The 25,779-nt window shown below is 21.8% G+C and overlaps 4 protein-coding genes across 9 annotated transcripts; 2 read left to right on the forward strand and 2 right to left on the reverse strand.

The window, feature by feature from the left end:
• Nucleotides 1-213: 213 nt before the first annotated feature.
• LOC105366844 (metallophosphoesterase domain-containing protein 1) lies at nucleotides 214-8,374 on the forward strand. 3 transcript variants are annotated; one of them, XM_011505427.1, is made up of 6 exons: nucleotides 214-250; nucleotides 6,407-6,523; nucleotides 7,039-7,183; nucleotides 7,379-7,655; nucleotides 7,772-7,998; nucleotides 8,202-8,374. In XM_011505427.1, exons 3-6 carry the CDS (start codon nucleotides 7,054-7,056, stop codon nucleotides 8,327-8,329), a joined length of 762 nt encoding a protein of 253 aa, XP_011503729.1. In that variant the 5' UTR covers nucleotides 214-250; nucleotides 6,407-6,523; nucleotides 7,039-7,053; the 3' UTR covers nucleotides 8,330-8,374. The 3 variants fall into 3 exon arrangements, with proteins under 3 accessions (XP_011503729.1, XP_011503726.1, XP_011503727.1); XM_011505424.1 differs by lacking the exon at nucleotides 214-250 and adding an exon at nucleotides 5,899-6,072; XM_011505425.1 differs by lacking the exon at nucleotides 214-250 and having other exon boundaries at nucleotides 6,371-6,523.
• On the reverse strand, nucleotides 2,641-5,767 carry Mcad (Medium-chain acyl-CoA dehydrogenase). Its single transcript, XM_011505428.1, has 8 exons — nucleotides 5,681-5,767; nucleotides 5,086-5,253; nucleotides 4,912-5,012; nucleotides 4,747-4,827; nucleotides 4,397-4,636; nucleotides 3,824-3,964; nucleotides 3,133-3,408; nucleotides 2,641-2,928 (listed from the first exon to the last, which is right to left on the reverse strand). The coding sequence occupies exons 2-8, from the start codon at nucleotides 5,228-5,230 to the stop codon at nucleotides 2,776-2,778; spliced, it is 1,137 nt and encodes a 378-aa protein (XP_011503730.1). The 5' UTR covers nucleotides 5,231-5,253; nucleotides 5,681-5,767; the 3' UTR covers nucleotides 2,641-2,775.
• A 1,271-nt stretch (nucleotides 8,375-9,645) lies between the features above and the next one.
• On the reverse strand, nucleotides 9,646-21,361 carry Prps (phosphoribosyl pyrophosphate synthetase). Of its 2 annotated transcripts, XM_011505422.1 has the most exons (7): nucleotides 21,301-21,361; nucleotides 17,236-17,446; nucleotides 16,202-16,385; nucleotides 15,053-15,127; nucleotides 11,739-11,962; nucleotides 10,320-10,653; nucleotides 9,646-9,738 (listed from the first exon to the last, which is right to left on the reverse strand). In XM_011505422.1, exons 1-7 carry the CDS (start codon nucleotides 21,353-21,355, stop codon nucleotides 9,646-9,648), a joined length of 1,176 nt encoding a protein of 391 aa, XP_011503724.1. In that variant the 5' UTR covers nucleotides 21,356-21,361. The 2 variants fall into 2 exon arrangements, with proteins under 2 accessions (XP_011503724.1, XP_011503725.1); XM_011505423.1 differs by lacking the exon at nucleotides 15,053-15,127.
• On the forward strand, nucleotides 20,811-25,586 carry Ubc4 (ubiquitin conjugating enzyme 4). 3 transcript variants are annotated; one of them, XM_011505420.1, is made up of 6 exons: nucleotides 20,811-21,324; nucleotides 21,520-21,628; nucleotides 23,432-23,584; nucleotides 23,969-24,051; nucleotides 24,116-24,279; nucleotides 24,987-25,586. In XM_011505420.1, the coding sequence occupies exons 2-6, from the start codon at nucleotides 21,545-21,547 to the stop codon at nucleotides 25,121-25,123; spliced, it is 621 nt and encodes a 206-aa protein (XP_011503722.1). In that variant the 5' UTR covers nucleotides 20,811-21,324; nucleotides 21,520-21,544; the 3' UTR covers nucleotides 25,124-25,586. The 3 variants fall into 3 exon arrangements, with proteins under 3 accessions (XP_011503722.1, XP_011503721.1, XP_011503723.1); XM_011505419.1 differs by lacking the exon at nucleotides 20,811-21,324 and having other exon boundaries at nucleotides 21,456-21,628; XM_011505421.1 differs by lacking the exon at nucleotides 20,811-21,324 and having other exon boundaries at nucleotides 21,460-21,610.
• Nucleotides 25,587-25,779: the final 193 nt, after the last annotated feature.

Raw genomic sequence — 25,779 nt, forward strand, 5'->3', positions numbered from 1 at the left:
TCAAAAATAATTTAATATTAACTGTAATTTTTTCTTTCTTTTTTCCTATATAAATATTTATAATACGTTCATATTTAATAAAGTACAATAATAAAACATTAACAAATAATGAAAAAAGTACTATAATTATATAGAAAAAATTAACAGGTAGTGTGCAAAATGGCAGTTGCTACATGGGTTGGATAAACGTCCTATATGTGGCAAATGAAAGAATATTTTTATAGGCAATACAAAAAAATTCACCTAAGAGGTAGTATTACTTTATTAAAGAAGTAACATATACTCAAAATTAAGTTCTAATGAAATCCATTTCAAATTATTTCTCCAATAATTTTAATATGAAAATTATTAATCATATTTTAACTTTTTCTATGAATTCGAATAATATAATTAAATTATAGTTGTTTATTATGAAAATGATTATCCAAATTCCTTTAATGATCATGTTAAAATAATTTTTTATGTAATAGTATGCATATTTGTAAAGTATATATATGCATATCTATATATTATTAACATTATAACAAAAAGTGTATTTAGAAACACTTTTTAGAAAATATCGATTAAGTAATTTGGCGAGATACGTTTTAATTTTTATTCCTTTTTGAATCATAAAATTAATCAGTTATTTTTCTTTGTTTTTTTTTCATCAGTACACTACTTTCATTTCACTTTAATTTTTCTAGATTCATTCTATAATTTTAATTATGCAAATAATTTTTCGTTAATTGAATCTATCATATTAAATTATTATTAAAATAAGAACTTTTAATTTGAAAATTCTAAGTTTCATACTTGATTAAAACCTTATGATTGATTTTAATGTGTCTATTACAACATTAAATTTATTTATTAATATTTATGAATTTTTCAAGGTGTGTACAGAATCACAAGTGGCTAGTCAACTGAAAAAATCAACTGTAGATATAAGTAAAACTTTCACTTAGCAATTTATGAAATCTTATAATTATAGTTATAATAAATGTTTTATTGTAATAATTCTATAAGATAATTTCTAAGAAAATATGAAAATACTATAAATGTTTAAATAACCCATAATTTAATGGAATATAAAAAAAAAATTATAATAAAATTCGTAGCATATTGATCACTGATATATATATATATATATATATATATATATATATATATATGTGTGTGTGTGTGCATATGTAATAAAATATGGAATACTTTTAAATGAAGTTATCTACAGTTTGAAATTAATATATTTATTGTTAATATGTTAAAATTATTAAAAATTAAAGAATTTCCGAATAAATGCATACATCAATACATTTTTAAAAACATATGATAAATCTATTTTTAATTTTTAGCATAAAATTATTTTAAGACAAAGTTAATAATACGCGAAGAATATATAAATAGTTATGTTCTAGAATAAATATATTATATGATATTAAAAATATTATTTAGTTATTTTGTTTAATAATTTATTATTTATTACATATAAAATTAAATTTATTAAGTACAAAAAAAATATTGTTAAAGTTAATTTTCTCAAAGTAATAATTTGAAATGAAAATAGTTTGTATATCAATTTTAAAATATTATTTGAAAAAAATATGATACCTTATATATTTTTATTCCTACCACTAAAAAAAGTGATCCTGCATCAAAGATTAGAATTATAATATATGTAAACAAAGAAAGCAACTACAATGAAATAGATATATATAGCTTTTATATAATTCATAATACTTGAAAATGTGATGCAGCATGCGTTATGTATTGACAAATCATTTGAAAACTTTAGTTTTATTTAATCTTATATAAGAGTAGCACATTTTTTTAAATAATATGTAATTTTGCAAAAAATATATTATCAATTTTATCAGATTAAAGAAAATGAACTTTCTCGAAAACTTAAAATTATAAACAATTAAATATTTGGTTGACTTATCTAAGAGCAGGAGCATTTGATGGTTTGATTAAAAATTTATTTAAAAATTGTAGATTTTATAAGTAATTTAAAAACAATATATATATATATATATTGATAAATTAGTCATAAATGTGATTTAAATATTTTAAAAATGAAATTTGTATTAGATTGTAAAAATATACTTAATTTAACAATTATATTATGAATAAATTGAAGTGAAAATAGAAACATGATATTATAATTATAAAGTTTTGTTTCAAATATTGTATATTTATAATTACTAGTTAAACAATTTCAATAATATATGTAAAAGATTATTGAATGAATGAAATGAATAAAAATTATGATCAGTTTATTTTATTTTAAAGACATAGAGACTTGTATGATTATTTTTACATAAAATTTATATTTTAAAATACATTAATTGGATTTATTTATTTAAATTAATTTACATCCCATGATTTGTGACATATTATAAGTAAATTATTTATTTTTGACATAAATAAAGTATATATATATATATATTTATATAATAAATAATTTACTTATGATTGATCAATTAAAATAATGTAAAATAAAATGAAAATAGATACAACGATTTTATTATTTTTTTAATTATTTTTAAAATAATTACTTTTATTAAAGGGGTTTTCTTTTAAATATCTATTCAACCAGAAAAAACTAGTATAATTAAATGCATTTATATACAATTGAAATAGCGTTTTCATTAATTTTAAAAAGTAATTAAAAAAATTATATATATCCACAAATATATTGACTATTGCAGTTGTATTGATACTTTTGTAAAATTTTCATTCTTTAATTTAATGTAAAATAGCTTAAATAATGTATAAGCATTTAAATATAAATGATTAACTTCCTCCGTGTTTTGCTTTAGCAAAAAGATGTCGTGATATAATAAGTCTTTGAATCTGTGCCGTTCCCTCATAGATTTGATATATTTTAGCATCTCTCATTAGTTTTTCTACTGGATATTCAGTATTAAAACCAGCGCCACCAAAAATCTGTAAAATTAAATTTTTAAAAATCAATAAATAATTTTTTAAAAGAAGCACTGTTTAATGACTTCATATTATCAAACACATTTTTTTATAATTTGTTGATTTCTGTTACAATTAATTATATTTTTTTAAATTTCTTTTAGAATTATTTATACTTCTTTTGTTAGTTTCTTTTATATTTTAGTAAGAATCTTCATTATTTACTACCTGAACAGCATTAGTTGCACATTTATTTGCAACATCTGCACCATAACATTTTGCAATACTGGCAAGCATAGATCCACTTGGATCATTGTTGTCAATTGCCCATGCAGATTTCATCCAAGCCAACCTTGCAGTCTCAATACCAATTGCCATATCAGCAAGCAAGAATGCTACAGCTTGATGATCAGCGATAGGTTTATTGAATGTTTTACGCTCTAATGCATATTTTGTAGCTTCATCCAGTGCTCGTTGAGCCAAACCAACAGCACCACAAGCAACCTTTAATATAAGTTTTCCAAATATATAGTAATGTAAATAAGAATATTAATGAATTGGGTTCTATTTTATTTATAAAATCAATGTTTTGTATTTTAATAATGTTCAAGAATCTTATGTTTTAACAAATAATAAAGCTTGCAAGTATAAATGTACATTATATATTGTAAAAGTTTATAATTTATTAAGTTTCTTTGTTAATCGAATTATAACCAAATATTAAAATGTAATTAAGAATAAAAATTAAATTTCGAATAAAATGTTTAAATCTTGATTAAATGATATTAATGAAAGCATAATAAATAATTAGCTAAATAAACAATTAAAACTGTAGTTTTTCATTCAATATACTAAGAAATAAAATGTTATAAAACTAAACAATCTAGTTAATTAATATAATATAAAAAATTTGGTTTACTGCAGGTCTCGTCTTATCAAAAGTCCCCATAGCTATTTTGAATCCAGCACCTTCTTTAAGTAACACATTTTCTTCCGGAACTCTAACATCTTCAAAAGTAACCATACGAGTATCTGAAGCTCTTTGACCCATATTTATTTCCTATAAGTTTTACATAATCAATATAAAACAATTGTTAAGACTTTTCATTAGTTTAAATAAATAGTAATTTCTACATTAAATTACATTAAATTTATTTTTACAGAAATAATAATACATTTTATAATATTATATTTATCAATTATATAATTATAAAATAAGAAAAATTTTCAATATTAAAGAAAAATATATTTAATTATAAAAATGAATTCTTAAGCTTCATTTTTCAAATATATTTTCAAATAAGAAGTTATGTTCTTAATGACTTCAAATATTAATTAATATTTAAGATAAAATTAGTAGAATCCTTCTGCAATAGAAAATTATTTTAAATTATATAATAAATAATTTATTTATAATAGTTAAATGTAAATATTTTTAAACAATTTTATATAATACTTTACGTTTGCAAATGTTTCAAAATTTTAGACTTACTTTACGACCAGGAGTTAAACCATCACTATCACGATCAATAATAAATGCTGTAAAAGCTTTACTGGCAGGAACTTTTGGATCTGAATTTGTTCTTGTTAAAACAAAGTACCAATTTGCAACTCCTCCATTGGTAATCCACATTTTTGTTCCATTAATGATCCATTCTTTACCCTTTTTTACTGCCTTAGTTTTTATACCAGCTACATCAGATCCTGCACCTGGTTCCGTAACACAGTATGCCTAACATGTAAAAAATAAATTAATTTGAATGTATTATCAACAACAAATTGAACTAGATATTATATTATGTTATTTATTATTTTATTATTTTTATTTATTAAATAATTAACTGCTACTAATGGCTCTTCAATTAATCTTCCAAGATACTTTTTTTGTTGTTCTTTATTTCCAGCTAAGATAACAGGTGTTTGCTGTAAAATAAATAAATATTTTAAGTTTCAAACTTCAATAATAAAAGAATTTAATTAAATTAAAATAAAGAAACGTATAAGTACTGCAAGTCCTGATGCTTCTAAAGCAGTTTTAATCCCTGTGCAACCATAAGCAATAGCTTCACTTACAACACAACCATCGAAAATACCAAATTCAAGGCCACCTTTAAATAAACAAAGATTATTAATATATTAAAATAAAATATTGAAATTTTTAAGTATAATATTAATACATACCACAACTTTGAGGAATATGGTGATTTATAAGTCCTAAAGCCCAAGCTTTTTTAACAATATCCCAGGGATAATTTCCATTGCGGTCATATTCAGCTGCTACTGGTATAATTTCTTCTCTAGTGAACTTTTGTGCGATTTCATGCATTTCCTTCTGAGTATCATTTAATCCTTAAAGATTTATTTGAAAAAAATTTTTTTTAAATACGTGTATTTAATTTTTATAACCTTTATACATTTATACAATCTTTTATTCATAATAAAATTATTTATAGTAATAATTAATTACTAAAATACAAAATCATAAATCAATAATAAAAAATAATTAATTATTGATAATTAATAACAATTAATAATTCATTCAAAATAAAGAACTTAAAGTTATAATTTTTATTTCTTTTTTATTTAAACATGGTATATATAAAACTGGTTTATTTTAAGACAAAATGATGTGAGCTTTATCATAAATGAGGTCATCTCTTTCAAAACAATGATAAATAATATTTAATTCCTCAGAATACTTTATAAAAATTTTAAATACTTTTAATTTCCTTTTTGTGAGAAGCCTATAAAACAATGATTGTCTAAAAATACTTACGAAAATTATAATTTTGATAAACTTTACTTGTGGAAAAGAATTTAGTAGAATTTTGAAGTCGCAACAGATTAACAATCTAAAACAGTTTTATTTTTATAACAATTATATTTTTACCAATAATTAACGATTTTAAGTTTTAATAAATATTCATTATTGTCATTTAAACAAAATATTCTAAATGATGCTACCTTACAGAGCATATTTTCGTTTATAAAAATTTTAATGGGATTAAAATTAAAATTTATAAATGCTCAAATATCATTGAATAAATGATTTAAACAACTAATCGTAATGACTTGCACGATGCACTTCAAAGCTATTCGCTATTGTGTGACTGTTTGGAAGAATGAACTCCATAAATAATGATTACGCATCATTCTATTCGTTCAAAGGTTATAAAATTTACTTGAACTATAATCATAACATCACTCATTAAGTGAAGCTCTTTATATTTTATACCCACCCCTGTATATTACCTCTGTAACAGTTATACATTATAACTTTATAATATGAATTTTTTAAATAACTTCACAATAATATATGTATTTTTTAATTAAAATAGGATACTTTAAGATTTTATTAATCTCTCATAATTACGTTTTATGTCAATTTGACATACAATCAAATATAAATTTCCTATAAACACTTAATTTTTAAGTGTTATATTTTCTTTTATTACTGTTATTTTCTAACACAATCATATTTTATTAACATTCAATCATGAAGATTATAGTTCATCCGTTAACAAATGATCCAACTGGTGCATGGCAACAACTTTCACAGCAACAGAGAGTTATTAAAATAAATACAAAAATACCAACAGATGAAACCCCAAAAAATAAGGTATATATTTATAAACAAGAATAATGTACTTTTAATATTTCAATATACTTGTACAAAATATGAGTATATTTAAAATTTTACATTAAATTTTGCAATTAATTTTGTTTTATTTTAAAATACACTAGCATAATCAGTATAACATGTTTTATAAAATTTTAAAAACATGAAATATAAATAAATAATGTAACATGAAAGTTTAAGCAATATTGGATATTTGTTTTATTTCACATTTTAAAAATAAAATTGTTTAAATTAAATTGATTAATATAAAAAAACTTTATATTTGATTAAATTCTAAGAAAAATTTAATGTTATATTTGTTTTCATTAAATTTTATAAAAATCTTATTCTAGTCATTGTTTTATAATTAAAGTTAATTAAATAATTATTTTGGGTTCTAAAAAATATAGTTAGAGCTTGAAATATTTATTGAATAATTTTCGAATTATATATTATATAAATCATTAATTCTTGTATATAATAACTCTGAGATAATATAATAATTAATCACTTAGTTGCGGGTTGTTTGTATGAGCGATACGCATTCAATGATACAATATATAAAATTTAATATTCCCAATGGAGATGTTTTTATACATGCTGGAGATTTTACCAAATGCGGAAGTCTTCAAGAAGTTATAGACTTTAATAATTGGATTGGTAATAACATTATTTAAGATAAAATTATAAATGAAACTTTTACTAAAATTTATTTAAAATTTTGCATGTATACAAAAATATCTTATTTATCTGTATACTTAGAACTTTTGAATTTATTTAAAATTTCTTAAACTTTGTTAAAATAAATTGATTTTTTTAAAGAAATTAGAAAATGTATATTTTTTTAATTTTTAGGCAATCTTCCACACAAATATAAAATTGTAATTGCTGGAAACCACGAACTTAGCTTTGATCCTACATTTACTCATCCATTTTCCAATCATCAAAGTAGAAATTGGCATATGATTACAAAAACCAGTATATTTGATAGTATACCTACCTTAGGGATTCCAAAAGATGTTTTGAATGAAGCCATAAAAACAAATAATATTAAGGATAAATTAACTAATTGTATTTACTTAGAAGATAAAGAAATTATTATTTCTGGTATTAAAATTTATGGTACACCTTGGTATGTATAATTATTACATTAATTTTATACAAATTTTTTACTTTAAAGATGTAACTTTAATGAAAATTATTTTATATATTACAAGAGATAAATTTATGATACATAGTTTCATACAGGCAACCAGAATTCTGTAAGTGGGCATTTAATATACCTCGTGGAGAGCCATGTTTATCCAAGTGGGATATGATTCCTGATAATACAGATATACTTGTTACACATACCCCTCCTATAGGACATGGTGATCTTTGCTGCAGTGGAGTTAGAGCTGGTTGTGTAGAACTCTTAAATACTGTTCAAAATCGTGTAAAACCTAAGTATCATGTATTTGGACACATTCATGAAGGTATTTGAATATATTATTTATTATATTCATTTAGATTCAGAATAATTTTTAATTATTCTATATAATATATATTAATAATTAATTTCAACAATTAAATATCTAATTTGTTAAATTGCAGTATATTTTTAATAATTACTAAATTTAATATTTTTAATTTGACATTAATATACTCTATTTGACTAATCATGTTATATTTATTTTAGGGTATGGTGTGTCTTCAGATGGTAAAATAATATTTATAAATGCTTCCACGTGTGATTTAAATTACTTACCCAGCAATCCTCCAGTAGTATTTGATGTGACACTACCAGTAGATATAGAAAAAATATAAGTTATTAAATCGTTAAATTACATTTGTTGAAGCACCAAAAATAAAAAAGTAGAATATTGCTATTGAAATGAATATATGGTAACAGAGTAAGATCAATAAATATTAAGCAAATAAGCAAATTAACTTTTCAGTACAAACATAAAATGTAAATCAAATAAATATTGAATTAAAGACTGCTTTTATTTAATAGAAATTTGTTTAATAATAAAAATAATTTCATAAAATTTCAAGTAAGTCATAAATATTTAATTTATTAATAGATTTTATTCAAAATATCATTCGTAAATAAAATAAAAAGTTAAATTGTTTTATGACAATAATTACAAATAAAATAAATTTAATAAAATTCAATTCTAGAAATGGATACGTAATAGTTTTACAATAAAAAATTTAAGCAATGTAAGTGATTCACATTTTTTACTTAAATTTCTTGTACTCAAAAAAATATTTTTTACCCTTAAAATATTAGACAAAATATTGATTCTTACCATTTCCCTTCATTATTATTACTTGAATAAAGAGTATAAATAATTTTTAATGAATAAAATAATTATATTATTTATCTTCCAAGCAACTATTTTTATAATATAAAAAAGTTTTCACAAATGTATTTAAATATACAAAATTAATTTTGTTTTATATTAAATATGGTAAATAAATTAAAGCAATATTTTAAAATAATTACTTTTATAATTATTAAAATTTTACATAATGATCAAAAATAATTTTAGTTTGTAATAAAAAATTGAACTTGACTCAACTTGAAATAAAAAATTGAAAGTAATGAAACCTAAAAATGTGTTATTATCGTTTCATTTGTAATAAAATAAAATTTGTGTATATCCATTTATGTCAATTTTAAATTCAAAATAAAATATATGCAAACTTCCATTAGAAAAGGGTTTGTTATTAATATTTCAAAATATGCATTTCTATTGTATGTAAAATTCATTCTTCTCCAAAAGATGTCTAACATTTCACACAAATTTGAATAAAATGAGTTTGTAATTATAGATAATATAGTGTTCAAGAAAGTAAAGGTACAACTTATGCATTGATTTATATTTTATCGTGCAAGAAAGTTTTAGAAAATATTCCCGAATAATGTTTATTAAACTATTTGGTATGTTTCGAATTTTAGATGTAATAGAATTTTTAGAAAAAAACAAGTCACTGAAAAATTTGTCTATTTCCTAAAATCATATTCACTCTCTTGATCTGGACCTTAGATAATGATAGTCAATTATTAAAGTATAATATATTCTCCTTATAACATTCGTATTAAAAAAAAACTGAAGTATCTTACTATGAAGTACTTAATATGGTACATTTGAAAATAAATATGACACAGATTCTCCATTGTGAGTTCTCCTAACTGCTTCAGCAAACATCATTGAGACATCAATGCACTAAAAGAAAAACAAAGTAACATAAGTGCATGTATTATTTTAACAATAATTCAATGTTTTTGTTTTATAATTAATATGATAAGCTAAGTAAAAAATATTGAAAAAATTATTGTGATAAATAGCAATACAACAATTAGAAGTTAAAACATAAGCCAATTATTAATTATACATATATTATTAATATAATAAGGTTTCTTACGACACTTCATATTAACGTAAATACGAAGATGCATAGATTGAAAATATGAACTCAGTGAAATATTGTTTTATTCTAAATTTTTTGTTATTAATTAATTTGAGATTTATATTAATTTCATATTCCAATGCAATATGTAAAACATTAAAGTTAAAAAAAATTATAAGATTTTAATAATAATTATTTATATATATAATTACGAAGATGAAATTAAATATTTAATGTAAAATTTTATGTTATGTTAAAAAAACATACAAATGTATATTTCAAAAAAAAGGGTTAAAATGTTAAATTTTTTATCAAAAAGAATAAAGGAATAAATAAATTATAATTTATATTATTAATTAAATTACAATAAAATAAATAATAAATAAATTATAAGTACCTGAATTTTTGAACAGTCCTTCATGTGTGCATCTTGAGGAATGGTATTAGTAACGACAACTGCTTCAAAACATGCATTATTAATTCGAGCGATAGCAGGACCACTAAAGATACCATGAGTCAAGATTGCATAAACTTTTATAGCGCCAGCCTCGACTAGCTTATCCGCGGCATGGCAAATTGTACCACAAGTATCGGCCATGTCGTCAACAAGGATTGCAACTCGATCTTTAACATCGCCTACAAGTACCATACTAGCCACTTCATTTGCTTTCTTCCTCTCCTTATGTATAAGGGCAAAATCTACATTTAACCGATCTGCTATTGATGTTACTCTGTAAAAAACATTTTGTATATTATTTTAGCCTTTTAAATTTTACTTAATATTTTGAGCTCAAAATTACTTTATAATTTGTTCCATAATTTACGTTTAGCTTTCAATTTTTCGTGATATATTTCATGATATATTCAATTTTTCATGATTATATAAAGTTATTATACATTAAATATATCAAAATTATCGTTGTAATTTCAAAATCTTATATTTGCTTTTATTATCTATAAATAAACATTGTATTACAGATAATTTGTTACGATAAAGTTTTTTTTTAATTGTAAAAATTGACGTATTTACATTTTTAATCGTTTACACAAATTGATAAAAAATTAAAATATTAAATATACTGTATTCAATATTTTTCTGTTTTATAATGTACAATATCAAATTTAAGTATGAATGAATATCAAAGCTAAGTAAAATAAGTATAAAAAATGATAACGAAATTGATAAATTAATTTGAATAAGTTTTTCTTTTAAAAACGAATAAATGTTTATAATTTAATTAACAGACAAGAAAAATTAAATAAATGCTTGTAGTAAGGTTACTCGATATATAATCCATTAAATTGGTCGATCAATTAAAAATTCTTACATGACTGCATTTGTAACTGTTGCAACACAATAAAATAAAGGAAAAATTGGACACATGCACTTACGATAATTTTCTTCATCGCCTAATCCTCGGGTCTGAAGGGCCCATTAGCGTGATAAAGCAATAAAGTATTTGAAGAATTTTTCTTAGAGGAGAACTTCAGATTTTCCTTTACATTTATTAAATTCCTGTCTGGATGTAGGGGCATGAACAACTAGGACTCCGCGCGTGCATATTCCGAGATTCTTCCAATATTTTCTCATGTGATTGATCGTTGTTATTTTTGTTGTTACTATTTTAATAAATTCTTGACTTTACAGTACTTATTTATTTTACATTTTTATAATTATTGAATTAATTTATAATCTGTGCATAATTTTTTTAAACTATAGCTGCATTTCAATTAAATAAAAATATTTTTAATTCATAGCTTGCAATACGCTGTCTGAATAAGTATTCGCATTATATAGATGTTAGATAAATTTCACCTTTTCGCACCACCAGCGTCCGGAGATACAATAGTGCTATTTCTCCATTCGGGAATATTCTCCTTAATCCATTTAAGGACGGCCGGTTCGGCAAACAGATTGTCCACAGGTATATCGAAAAAACCCTGTATTTGACTAGCATGTAAATCCATGGTGATAATATGATCAGCCCCGGCAACCGATAACATGTTTGCTACCAACTTAGCCGATATGGGTGCGCGACTCTGTAAAATATATAATACGTTCATTAACAGATGACAATTAATTCTCTTAACAAATAATTGAGTCCTCGAAGTCCATTTTCAATTGAACATTTCCTGTAATCTAAAAAAAATCTCCTGATTAATTTTTGTACTAAAAGATAAAAAGAATAATATTAAAAGAAACCAAGTACAACCGATATTAAGATATACGGAGTTAATCAAAATAAATATGATTATAAACTGCCCATGTTCCTTTGCTTCATAATTTATTTATATATTATACTATATTCACAATACGTAAAATGAGGATCTAAAAAGTTGATTCAAAATATTAATAATGTTATTATTAATAATATTATTAATATAATATAGTTAATAATAAAATACAAAATTAAAAAATATTAATATAATGGTCTATTATAAAAGAGCATATATCAAAAGATGTTTTACTAAAGAGTTGCAAATGCACCACTATTAAATGTGATAATATTAATATTAATATTAATACTATTAAATATGACTCAATAAGTAAAACAGTTCTTTAACAATTAATATTTAAATAATAAAAAGTAATTAATAAGCATCATGCTTATTTTGATATAATTTACTTGAAATATTAGTTTTATTAAAATATATAAAGTATACGAATATAGTACAAAAATCAAGATTTTATATTTACTATCTAATAAAACTTTTTAAAATGTATAAAACTAATTCAATAAATTTAAGTTGCTCCAATTCCAATTCTCATAATTACTATATTATTCAATGAACAAAAGTAACAAAAACTTGTTTAAACTTTATTAAAAATAAAGTAAATATAAATATAATAAAATTATTAATATAAAAAAATATATATAAAGAATGTGACTATTGTGAAAATAATGTAAAAATTTGAAGAAAATAGTTTTTTAATAATATTTCATTTGCAACGTATATTAAAATGCATTGTCTTTTATATAAATATTTTGAATTATTTATATAATTTTGAATTTTAAATGATCTACAATTCAAGAATCTGATCCATGTTAATTTTATCTTGTTAAAATCTGCCATTAAAAAACTAGAGAAATATTGTTACAAAATCAGGAACAATAACTATCAACTCTTTCTTGCTTAAGCATTAATCTATTATTAAATAATTAAGATATTTTAATAATCTAATACTTATTAGATAACATTAACAATTATAAATAAAGCACTGAAAAATAAATATAAGTAAAACTCTTGAATTTCCGATTATTTTGTTTTGTGCATAAAAAATAAAAATGAAAATGTATTTAATAGTTATTTTAGGTGTAAAGTTTAATGTATATTAATATTTTTAATTAATTATATTAATTAATTACTAGTTTCATTTATATACAATAATTATAGTTTATATCAACTTTTACAAAATCACATACTCTGTTGTAGGTAATACAAAATTGATTAGCATGGTTTTATATAAAATAGTGAAAATTAATAATGAGCTCTGCAAAGACAAGTAAACATGTATTTCAAACCCTAAATGAAACAATAAATAAACTAATAATCCTATTATAATAATATTTTACCCATTCATTTATTAACTAGTAAACAAACTTTATGGAGAAACTAACATTAATTTAATTATAATATTGAAAATCATCATATTGAATAATAAGAATAAGAATTAAGATAATATAGATTTATTCTGTAAATCCTAACCATAATACCAATCATTACATGGTATATAAATAATGATTAATAGATGGATAAATTGGGAAAGAATTAAAATTTTTGTCATATAGTAGTAATAATAATGATGATAAACATTTCATTTGAAAATTTTTCTATTCACTGTTAATTTTCTTTTTATACTCACTGTCAACAAGTCAGGTACAATGTTCTTAAAAGATGGAGCAATTCAGAACATTGTTATTAAAAAATTATGCATATAATTTATTTTTATGTTATTAAGAATGTAAATGTATGCAAGTCTGATAAATTTGTAAAAACTTATAATTAATAACGAAGTATATAACTTACATTATTATATTATAAAGAAGATTCTACATACTAAATTATAAGATAAATTTGTGTTTAGAAGAAGCATAATTTTCATTTACTTATATCTTATATTTTAATAAAATTTGTTCAAATCATTTATTTAATCTTCTTGAATACAACACATATGTAAATTATTAAAATCTCTAATTAGTATATATTTAATATATTAAATTTAGAATAAAGTTTGAAAATACTGATTTTTGAATGTCAAATTTTTTTTTATATTTTCAATGATTTAATAAGTAATTGTATAATAATATCTAATTTTATTATGTATATTGTTTATTGAGATATATTATTTCTAAATAAATATAACAATATGAAATCTAAAAAGAATCCAAAAAATGAATGAAATTATAAAAAAATATTAAATATTTCAAATTAGTAACTTTAGAATTTTTCAGTACTATGTAGATTAGTGCTAAATTTTGTCAACTTATATTTATTAATGCTTAACAAGGTACCCCATATAACTGTCATTACATTCTTGTCATACACATTGAGGGTTATCACTAACCGATAACCTTTATATTATCATAAAGCAATATCGCCTAAAGTTTACGTATGTTATATTTAATTTTATTTTTATTGTAATTTAATTTTATTGTTATATTTAATTTTAAAATCATTCATAGTAGTATTATCAAATGCACAAAAATAATATAATTACAAATTTCAAACGTCTTAAAAAGATATTTTATAAATTATAATCAGATAACTATGTCAAAATTATTATTATATATTTTACTAATAAAAATAGATTTCTATTTAATTTAAAAGACTTATGTTTAAAAATAGATTTATAAAAATTTTTCTTAACAAAAAATTTATATCTTTTTATTTTTAAAATACTTTAATATTAATACAAATTTTATATAAAGCAATAACGTGATTACGTTGATTAAACATTTATGAAACTATAATGATTATAATCAAAATTTCGTCTTTTCAAATGGGTATATTCCTTTTGATATCAATAACTTTACATATTCTATTTTTTATGATATGCTTGTTACATTATTATCTTTCTCTAAAGCTAGTGAGACAAAAAATCAGAAAAAAAGGAACACCATAAGTTACCCTGAATTTCCATTCGTTCGACTTCATGACAAATTGACTCTTAGATAAATCTGACTTGTCCCCACCATCACCTCCCTGTGAAGAAATTGATAATATAAAAATGTTACAGCAAGCAATAGTTACATAATTTTATATCAGTTTATAGTTTTTAGTACGTAAAAAGGTATCTGTAACATGAAAAATATATACATATATATATTTTTTAGAAAACTTATACTGTGTAGTTTGACAGATGCTGAAAAAATAAATTTTTATTAAAAAGATTACAATTTATACAAAATGAAGAAAAATAATTGTAAATATATTATATAAAGTTATAAAATATAAGTATCTAATAAAAATAAATCTAATCTGATTTATAAATCATGGATATTATTTCAAGGATGTTGAATAATATTATATTATATTATAATAATATATATATTCATTGGTTTGTATTTCATAAAGTTTTAACATTGTTGTTTTTTAACATGATTAAATGTAAGTAAATTAATATTGATAATATACTCAAATTTAAATAAAATAGAATAAATTTCTATATTTTAATATGCAATTTGAAAATATACCATTTAAAAGGATTATTCATTTTAATCGGTAAGTTTTATATAACAAGATGACTATTTTTACGATACTTTATAGCATGTGCAAAATATTAAACCTTGTAGACTATTTAAAAAATATTATTTATTCTATATTTACTAATGAAATTATAGTTATAATTTATTGATATATTTATATTTTAAAATTAAAATTGAAACAGTGAAATTATATATATAACAAATTTTTGAAGAAGTTTTATATTATACAATTAAAATATTTAAAAAATATCAAAAAACATTTGTATTACATTGTTACAAAAAGTTTATTATAAATTATAGTTTTATTTTATTTGTATCATAAATTAAATGCTAGTAATAGATATATTAAATATTAGATTTAATATTTAGTACAAATTGTAAATTTTATATATATTTTTGCAAATCATCTTATATTTTTCATAACTTTTTTTTTCTTTTCAATATTATTCTCAATAAAGTAATGTAAATTATTTTATTTTAATATATGTTTATAAATCTATTCAAATAGTTTTTATAAATAAAAATTTTGTTCAGTTAATTTTCTATTCAATCATATTGAGAAGAATTATACCTTATCCTTTTTATCCTGACGGGCATATGGAAAACAAGGAATTACAGCTGTTACACGAGAAGCAGATGCAATTTTACAGGCATTGATCATAATCAGCAATTCCATCAGATTATCATTAACTTCACCACTACCACTTTGCACAATATAGACATCTTCTCCGCGAACTGACTCTCCAATTTCTACACTGTGTAATAAATATATTTATTAATATAAAATTAATGAGTTTTCAGTTTCTTAAAGCTTCATTTTAATATAATTTTATTAATTTTATGTTACATTATATTGATTTTTATTTAATTAAGCCAATTTTCTATAGTAATTAAATTGTAGGAATAAATTATTTTAAAATATTATACAAGTTAAGAAAAGCTATTTAATTTTAAACGATATAGTGCTTTTATTTATATTATAATTTATGTTAATAAATGTTATTATCAATTCCTTTATCATTTAAAAAACTATATTGAATGAAAGGCAGTGTAATTTATTTACAATTATATTAAATGTTTATTATTTATGTTAAAATATATATTAGGTCGACAATTAAATAAATTATAAATTAATGGATTTTTAATGAATAAGTAGGTTTAAATAGTAAAAATTTGTTTAAAATTTGTATAATAACTATAGTTCCAAATTAAAGTTTTCAAAGATACTCTTATTGTAGTTTGTTATGGTTCACATATATTGGAAGCTCTTTGATTCTACATTATCGATATTTTTGAAAATAGAAACGCAATCATAAAAAATGTAACACTTGCAGCTACGCTTGTTCCCGCGCTCGAACACGTGGTCACAGAAATTGACAGAGAATAAATACATGGCGCATATGCATTCGATGTGCACAGTTCTGAGTGCGCGGTAATTGATATGCAATCTGCGATACAAGTTCAGCATCTATGAAATTAAAAGGAAAAAATAATCTCGAATAGGTGCTGATATAAGTCTGCAGACGAATATACGATATAGAAATGGACTAGAAACAAGGGTAATAAGTTTAAAGATAAAAGAAATTGCTTTAGGTCACTATTTACCAAGTTTCCAGATTGCTGAATTTTTTGGTGACAACCTTGCCGATATCAATGCCAAGTCTATCTACAATTCGCTGTGCGAGATCCGGATGCGATGTCCCGCTAAAAACTTTAATATTCGGCATTCTGCTTTGTAGGTAGCCACTACTGCGGGGCTTCTCCAAGTTTGCGCGTAACAAACTCTTAGCACGCACTGGTTGCGAGACGGGCATCACTGCTCCACACACATAGAAGACCAACGTTGAAGTACACGTGCATGACAAAGAGGGCGATACAGAGAAAAAAGTGCACATATATGGGTATATCAGCTACATCAGAGGCAGTGGCGGCGTAGCAGTTGTTCGGTATGTAACATAATCAATCGCATAATTTTTACAACCAATCGAAATTAATTATGACATTAAGGGCGGATATGACGCCAATATATTGACTCCGCCTGTTCCCAGCTCATCAACATCTCTTTCATATCATTCGTATATATGAATATGCTGTACTTAAAAATTAATAATCTAAGTTTTAAATGCTTTTAACATGCTCGTATATGCTTAGGTTGTTCAAAAATTAATATAAGGATACGTATAAGAGGTTTTTAGGAATTTTTAGGAGGATCGAAGTTTAAAAAGCGCAAATTAAGCAGAACTTTTATTCTTAATCTCTATATACGGTTTATAAATTGAATCAATGAATCCTCATACAATAATATATCAACATAAGTATATTAATCATAATACGAATTTGTTATAAATCGTTTATTAAGTTTGTATTTAAAAAAATGAACCAAAAAACTTTAACAAATAAAAAATTGTAGTAAAATAGTTTTATTGACATGAATGAAAAGATTTAACGAAATTTCTATAGAAAATAGTTATACATATTTTACTGAGTCTAAATTTTTTATTGTTAATTATTAAAATTCATATCTGGTTTATTTATGACCAATATATTAAATAAATGTTTTATTTTTGATAATGTAATTGCTTGTATTAAAATTTTAATTAAAACTACATACATATTTGAAGCATCTGCCTATATTCTGCAAAAGTGATTTATCTATTGATATGTTCTACTTTTATTTAGATTTGAATAATGAATATCAATATATATAATTCTTGTCATAAGTAGATAGTCAACACTGAAATTTTTAATAATAAAATTTGTTCTATATCATGTGATCTTTGATTTTTGTACTATTTCCAATAATTAACCACCTAAATTAAACAAAATATAAATTGTTTCTAATGAAAATAGTAATATAATAAAAATTTATGGAAACATTAATATATCTAATTTATGAACGTTTCTTTTAAATATATATAAAATAGAAATTATTATACATTTTAATTAATTTTGAATAGCAAAACTGAAATGTGATAAAATAAATATATACAAAATTAAAATATCGTATTATATATGAAAAATACATAATAATTTCAGCAATGATTATTTACGTAAATGTCAAGATAATAAATGAAGCATTGAATGTTTGAGGATTGGCTATATCGAGTCCAAATTCCATAAAGATATTTCTATTTATTATATGGTTATAAGACATGTTCACTAATCATTATTATCACGTTAAATATAATACAACTCATTTAAAAGCATCCCCTTTGAGAAATATTTATTCTAAAAGAAAACACATTCTATGCCTTATATTTTCATATTTCAGGAATTGGATGATATTAATTGGGTCCAGCATACCTATAGGTTCCAATTGGTTATACAAACACTGTAAGCCTTTTATTAAACTAAAACATAATAAGGAACCAAATATAATAAAATATAATATTATAATTTTAGTTGATTCTTTACTCATAATTCCTCTGAACGAATACAGACATAAAGACGTTACGCACCACATGCATGAACGATATGCTCATATGCATTATACCAAATACAAGCTACATAGAGGCGAATAGAGGCTATAGTTGCACACGTTATACGATATATAAAATATTTTAAATAGAGGAGATTGGTCAAAATACGCAATGTATAAATTCGTTCCTAATTTGTAATTTGGTCATAATCAGGAAAAAATGATAATGTCATCATTATTTGTTCTTTTTATTGAGTTAAAGTCTACAAAATACTCATGATGTCAAGAGAATCTGCGTAATGGATTATGTAAAACTAGTCCGTACAAAGAAAGAGTGACTCACTTTGAATGAGAAGGAAGAAAGAATACACGTACCGTACTGATGTACTGATGAACAGAGTTAGAGCGAAAAAATGAAAAAAAGAATGCGTAATGTTAATTTACAGTACATTTACTTGTACTCGTATAAAATACATATATTATAAAATATAAAAATTTTTTTAACAATTATTATAGAAAGAAGGTTTTGCATTTTAAATTAATAGAATAGTTTGGTTTATCAAAACGAATTCGTTAAGCAAATTTGTTTTGATGTACCATTGATTTATTCCTAAAACTTTTCAAATATATAGTCGTTGATAAATCTAGTATATATTTAATTTGGGATGACAAAAATCATACCAATAATTTGATAAGGCATAAGAGAAAAACAAGTCATTAAATTCATACGGCATAAAATTGTAATTATTTACAGTTAACAATTATACAATTTTATTCAGTACCCATGAATATATAAAAATATAAAAGAATCTAATTTTGATAAATTTTTCTTTTCTCTCTCTCTCTTTCTCTTTTTCTCTACATGTATACATATGCGCGTGTGCATTATAACCATTATAAATTAAGGACTTATTGTATAAATTGTAGTTACGTAATAAATTGTTTATTAAAACAATTTGTATATAATTAAAATAAAGTAATATTTAATTTTAAATGATCAGTGGAAATAATTATATTAGGATATTGTGAAACATCAATTTTACAAATACATTTATTTAAATAATAAATTAAAATTGTTGATTATATTACTTAATTATTTCGCACAAATTTTTATTTAAATTATGTGTTTTGTAAAAGTCTATAAAAAATATACCATTAATTAAAAGGAAATCTATCATCTTAAGTGAAGAAATATTTTTGCAATAAAATTTCTATTTTGTATTTGAATAATCAAAAGCTTTTAAATTTATGTTTAAATTTTGAGAATAATATAAAAATCCAATGTTTTATTTTTTTCCAGCAGTACTTTTATACATATCAAAATTAACATTATTTATTTTAATATTTATTTTTTATCATCATTAAAATAATCGTTATAAAAAATAATATATTTAAAAAATTATTAAATAAAATAAAAATTTGCATATTATAAAATAGTGGTAAACATATTTTATGACAAAAAAATTTAAGTGTTATAAAAAATCACTTATAATTTGTATGTTATGTATACGTTGAAATATATTTTGCTAATCGTAGATGTACATACTATGATAAAACATATTAATTTAATCGGAAAAGAATGAAGTAGTGTCTGTTCTGTAAGTACAATAATCTGAGCAAAGAAGTTATAGACAGCGTTGAAATTTAAATTAGAACCATAAGAAAGGGAAAAATATATTAATATTGTTTAATTTTGGGATTGTCAAGTAATTTCCACGAACCTTTCAATTTTTGTACATTTTCGCTTAGCGCGGGATCGACAGTCAACTATTTTTCTCTTGTATGCGCATGCGATACGCATAACTTCCTTCCTTAACAAAAAGAATTTTGGAATATAATTTAACGTGAAAGTTACAAATCTGAGTATTGAGTGCAATTTGTACACGTGTCGGCGTGTAATGCATGTAAGATTAAAAAAAAAAACGAAAAGTGTAAAAAATTTTAGTGGTCTGAATACATACATTGTGCGCTTCGTATAGTTTTCACGTGACAATTTATTATTAAATTCTAAAAGAATTGGTCAGAAAAAGAAATTTAAATACATTTGATAGTTTGCACGTGTGTGTGCATATATAATTCCATTAAGAACTTAACGAATCAATGTTAATTTTTATTATTTAGTGCATTATGGTATTTTTATTAATTCGAAAAATAATAGGCGAAATGCGCAGTTTGTATGGTTTTCGTTAGAAACAAAAGTAAACAGAAGTAAAAAGAAGACGAAGAAAGATTACGAAAAAGAAAGAACTTGCCTTCTCTCAATTTGTTACTCAAATGTGCGTAGAGTAAGACAACCGCAATGTCCATCGTTGGCTGATCTCTTATTTTTTTTTTATAAACTTTACTCTCATTGATACGCAAGCATTTATTTCGTGTTTTAATTTATTTTCCGTCCCTCTGCTTTCTATATTATTTTCTTTTTAAAAGCTTTTATTTTTTCTGGTCATTTTTTCTCTCTATTTACTCTAAAGAATCTTACCATCGGAGCGGCAAGTTATGGCGACGAACATCGCAGCTCAGCGGATCAAACGAGAATTCAAAGAGGTTATAAAAAGTGAAGAAGTAAGTCTGTATCTAAATGTATGTATTCCACGGAGAACTTATTTTGAATAAAGATTAGAAATTTTTATTTTGAAATTCAGTTTACTTAATTTTGCATATAAATGTTGTGATATATTGGAATAAATATATAATTATTTTTATATCTATTAAGTTCATATTCGTGCCTTAAGGATATGTTGTACTTTATCTATTAAATGATTAATGTTTATAGACGTGATAATTTTCACATTATGCAGGTATTGCTTGCTTAATATGAAATTTTCATTTAAATACATATGTAATAACAGAGAATGAGATTGTTTGAATTTCAAACATCCTTTAAATAATTAGAATCTTAAATAATTTTTGTACCTATAAATTTTATTCTATATATTTTTTATATTTTTAACATAAAAATAATTAAGCTACAATTACCATTATATTTATAAGTTTATCAAAATTTTTTTAGTTTAATTTTATCATTTTTGAAAGCTGTTAATATTTAATTAGTTTTGTAAAGAAACATAATATAATAAATTCTTTTTCAATATTTTTTCAAAACATCAAATTTAATTCTAATGTAAATAAATAATATAATTTTAATATAATAAAATTCTAACAATATGCTAAATAATTTAAGTTTTAGTAAAATTTAATTAATTATTTGGACATGATATTAAACAAATCTTTCTGTATAAGATAAACTTATCTTTATTAATCATGAGCTTGACATTTTTATAGTTTTTTAAATGTTGTTTAATAAAATTTATAATACTTTAACATAATTTTTTTTAAATATTAAATTATTGATAATATATATTTTTAAATTATGGAAAAATAATTAAAATTAAAAATTAACATTAACATACATATGTAAAACATTTTTTAATTTTATTGTAAATTAATTAAATAAAAATTATAATATGTAACATAATCACTTGAATTTATAAAATCTTATTGGAAATCATTTATTAATTACAGACAAAAATGTTTTTATTTTTATTAAAAATTAATTTTATAAAGATGTTATTTTATTATTTAATTAGTATAAAATAAAATGTTAACTTAATAGATATATTAAAAAATAACATTTAAAACTTATTTTCTTTAAATATAATTTGTATATATAAATAAGTTTTTAATTATTCTAAAAATATATAATTAAATTTTGAACTCTAACAAAAGATATGCATTTATTATATTTTTATATTTTTTTTGTATATAAAAATTATAAATAATGATACTTATAAAATGATTTATGAAAATCGTATTAATAAAGAAAGGAAGTAATAGTAAATCATATATTTAATTAATATATTTTGCTCTTAAACTTCTGTTTGGTATCATTTTTTATTATTCTAATGGTTTCATAAATTTGCTTGATTTGCATTGATTTTAATTTTAATATTTTAACTAATATTTTTATTTCCTTTGATCTTTAAAATATTTATTTTTTATTTTATGTATAATAATTATTTCATGGTATAATAATCTATTGAATAAACATATATAAGTATGAGTATATAGAAAAGTTATTCAATTTTCAATTTGTTATTATTTAAAGATGGAAATTATTTTTAAACCTTAATATTTTTAAATTGTTAGCTTCATAATTTTTATTGATTAGAATGGGTAGAATTAGAAAATGAAGTAATCATCGATTCAGAATTAAATGAAAATATGTTTTTAAATAAATTTCTACATTAGTAATTTTCATTATATTTTGATTAGAATATGGGATTCTAAATTAAATATCAGTTTTATATTTTAATGTAAATATACCAATAACCAAAATTTATTTATAAACAGTTAATTCTTAATATTACTTATAATAATTTTCAGGTTGCTCAATGTTCAATTAAAGTAGAGCTTGTAAATGATAGTTGTGTTGAACTAAAAGGAGAAATAGCCGGACCTCCAGACACTCCATATGAAGGTGGAAATTTTATTCTTGAAATAAAAATTCCAGAGACATATCCATTCAATCCACCAAAAGTATGATCAATTTTGGCCTATATAGACATATCTAATAATTGAAATTAAGAGCTTGGTTTATCATATGTAAACAGATATTTTAATAAATTTATAAAGATAACGTATAAACAAATTTAATTTAGTAAAAAGTTTTATTTTTATGATGGCAAATTAGTGCAAAATGATTTCTGTAAAGAGGTTAATAATTATTTTATATTTAATGTTGATATTTATAATTTATAAATATTTATTTTACAATGTACTTTTGTATCACATTTTCTAAAATGTAAAAATATAATGTAAATTTATATATATATATATATAATATAATATAATGAAAAGTAATATAAAGCACTATTATTAAATAGCTATAAAATTATTATTTTTATATTTTAAATATTTTAGGTAAGATTTATAACAAAAATATGGCATCCTAATATATCTTCTATAACAGGAGCAATTTGTTTAGATATATTAAAAGATCAATGGTATGTACAAATTGAATTACATTATTTATTTATTGAAATTTTGTATTATTGTATAATTTTGTAGGGCTGCAGCTATGACTTTAAGAACTGTGCTGCTTTCCTTACAAGCTCTTTTGTCAGCAGCTGAACCAGATGATCCACAAGATGCAGTTGTAGCTAAACAGTATAAAGAACAGCCAGAAATGTTTCATCAAACTGCTAAACATTGGACATCTGTGTATGCTGGCGGTAAATTTTATAATTTTCATTGTTTGCAATGTAAAAGATTCCTATGCTTCAAAAATAATTAAAAAAAAAACATTTATTTTCATACATTTAGTACAAACATACTTGCTTCATAAATTTGTGTAGTTTAACATATATTTTATACTGTATTATATGTATTAAATTATTAGAAAATAAAAACAAATTTTCTGTAAATTTAATTTTGTAATATTAAATTAAATATTAAATTATTTAGTAGATTCCTCGCGAAATAAAGTATATAGGTGAATTATTCAGTAATAAATTTTTTTAAATTTTGACATGAAATAGTGTACAAGTAAACAAAAAAAATGGAATATAAGTTACATCATTTTTTTAACACTGAAAGAAAAATAATTTAAAACTTTTAAAATTATCAAATTTAATATAAAATAAATTTTATTTAATCTTATTTATGATTATTCTTTTGAAATGTATGAAAAATTTAAGTAGATATATAACTTAAACCGGAGTTTTTAAGTTTTTCAGAATTTTATATATTTTAGAATATATTTCTTATTCTTTTTATGATTCTTACCTTTAGTTTTGTCTTAAACTTTATTAATTGAACTTATCCAACAACTTTCTTTTTTTACTAAGTTTGAAGGTATTAATTAAAAAATATGAAACATTTATAGTAATTATTATAAGTTAGTAATGTAATGGAAATTCAAATATGCTAATGTTATTAGGACCATCAAAAATGCCAGAATTGGACGAAAAAATTAAACGCTTAACTGATATGGGAATAGAGGAACATAATGCACGAGACGCACTCTCTTCATACAATTGGGATTTGGAACGTGCTACAGAGCAGCTCTTCAGTTAGTGGTCACTGGATGGCATTAGCTTGATATTATTCATATACAACACCCATTTCATAACTCGACATATTTGTACAAACAACTATGATCCCCCACTTGATCATATTTATTGTAGTAGCATTATATGAATTCAACATATTATGACAATATTCAAAGGAAATATTGGGTGGTTAATCGAAGGCTGGACGATAGTTGTTTATTTATTTTGTAAAATAGGTATGAGAAAAAAAAGTAGAGTTATATATGAATAAAGAGTGGGAGTGTGAAATGAGTACAATGAAATTTTAAATCGTTATCATATCTTATGAATAGTTTATCATAATGCGATAAATCATTGTCTCAGATGTTCCTGCTTGTGTATAGAACAAGATTAATGAAAAATGCTCAGAGTAATTTTTCTGAATCTTCATCGCTTTCCATTTATAATATCATACAGTGTAATTTTGTATATGTGATATTGATTTAGTTGCCAATTTATTTGTTTTAAAAAAAGTATTTATAATAAACTGCTTTTTTGGTTAATAATTTTTGTTATATTAATTTTTTACAAAATTTAATCGTCCAAAATTATACGTTATTTCTGTATAACAGGAAAATATTCTAAGTTCTACAAATTTGATATTGTTTAATGCTAAAAAAGTTTATAAATTACTGATAAATT

The sequence above is a fragment of the Ceratosolen solmsi genome, unplaced genomic scaffold, assembly GCF_000503995.2.
Source record: "Ceratosolen solmsi marchali unplaced genomic scaffold, CerSol_1.0 scaffold94, whole genome shotgun sequence".
Lineage (NCBI taxonomy): Eukaryota > Metazoa > Arthropoda > Insecta > Hymenoptera > Agaonidae > Ceratosolen > Ceratosolen solmsi.

What these genes read in the sequence shown, in the direction of transcription:
- Mcad (XM_011505428.1), bottom strand. Translation starts at nt 5,230, where the DNA reads ATGCATGAAATCGCACAAAAGTTCACTAGAGAAGAAATTATACCAGTA. An exon ending in TTGAAGAGCCATTAGTAGCA is followed by an intron (nt 4,637 to 4,746) that starts GTTAATTATTTA and finishes TTTACATGTTAG; the next exon opens with GCATACTGTGTTACGGAACC. An exon ending in GTTTAACTCCTGGTCGTAAA is followed by an intron (nt 3,965 to 4,396) that starts GTAAGTCTAAAA and finishes TAAAACTTATAG; the next exon opens with GAAATAAATATGGGTCAAAG.
- Prps (XM_011505422.1), bottom strand. Translation starts at nt 21,355, where the DNA reads ATGGACATTGCGGTTGTCTTACTCTACGCACATTTGAGTAACAAATTG. An exon ending in GAGTAACAAATTGAGAGAAG is followed by an intron (nt 17,447 to 21,300) that starts GCAAGTTCTTTC and finishes TGTGTGGAGCAG; the next exon opens with TGATGCCCGTCTCGCAACCA. An exon ending in AGGACTGTTCAAAAATTCAG is followed by an intron (nt 9,739 to 10,319) that starts GTACTTATAATT and finishes TTTTTCTTTTAG; the next exon opens with TGCATTGATGTCTCAATGAT.
- Ubc4 (XM_011505420.1), top strand. Translation starts at nt 21,545, where the DNA reads ATGGCGACGAACATCGCAGCTCAGCGGATCAAACGAGAATTCAAAGAG. An exon ending in AAGTAAGTCTGTATCTAAAT is followed by an intron (nt 21,629 to 23,431) that starts GTATGTATTCCA and finishes AATAATTTTCAG; the next exon opens with GTTGCTCAATGTTCAATTAA. An exon ending in ATCCATTCAATCCACCAAAA is followed by an intron (nt 23,585 to 23,968) that starts GTATGATCAATT and finishes TAAATATTTTAG; the next exon opens with GTAAGATTTATAACAAAAAT.
- LOC105366844 (XM_011505424.1), top strand. Translation starts at nt 6,043, where the DNA reads ATGATTACGCATCATTCTATTCGTTCAAAG. An exon ending in ATCATTCTATTCGTTCAAAG is followed by an intron (nt 6,073 to 6,406) that starts GTTATAAAATTT and finishes TCAATCATGAAG; the next exon opens with ATTATAGTTCATCCGTTAAC. An exon ending in AGACTTTAATAATTGGATTG is followed by an intron (nt 7,184 to 7,378) that starts GTAATAACATTA and finishes TTTAATTTTTAG; the next exon opens with GCAATCTTCCACACAAATAT.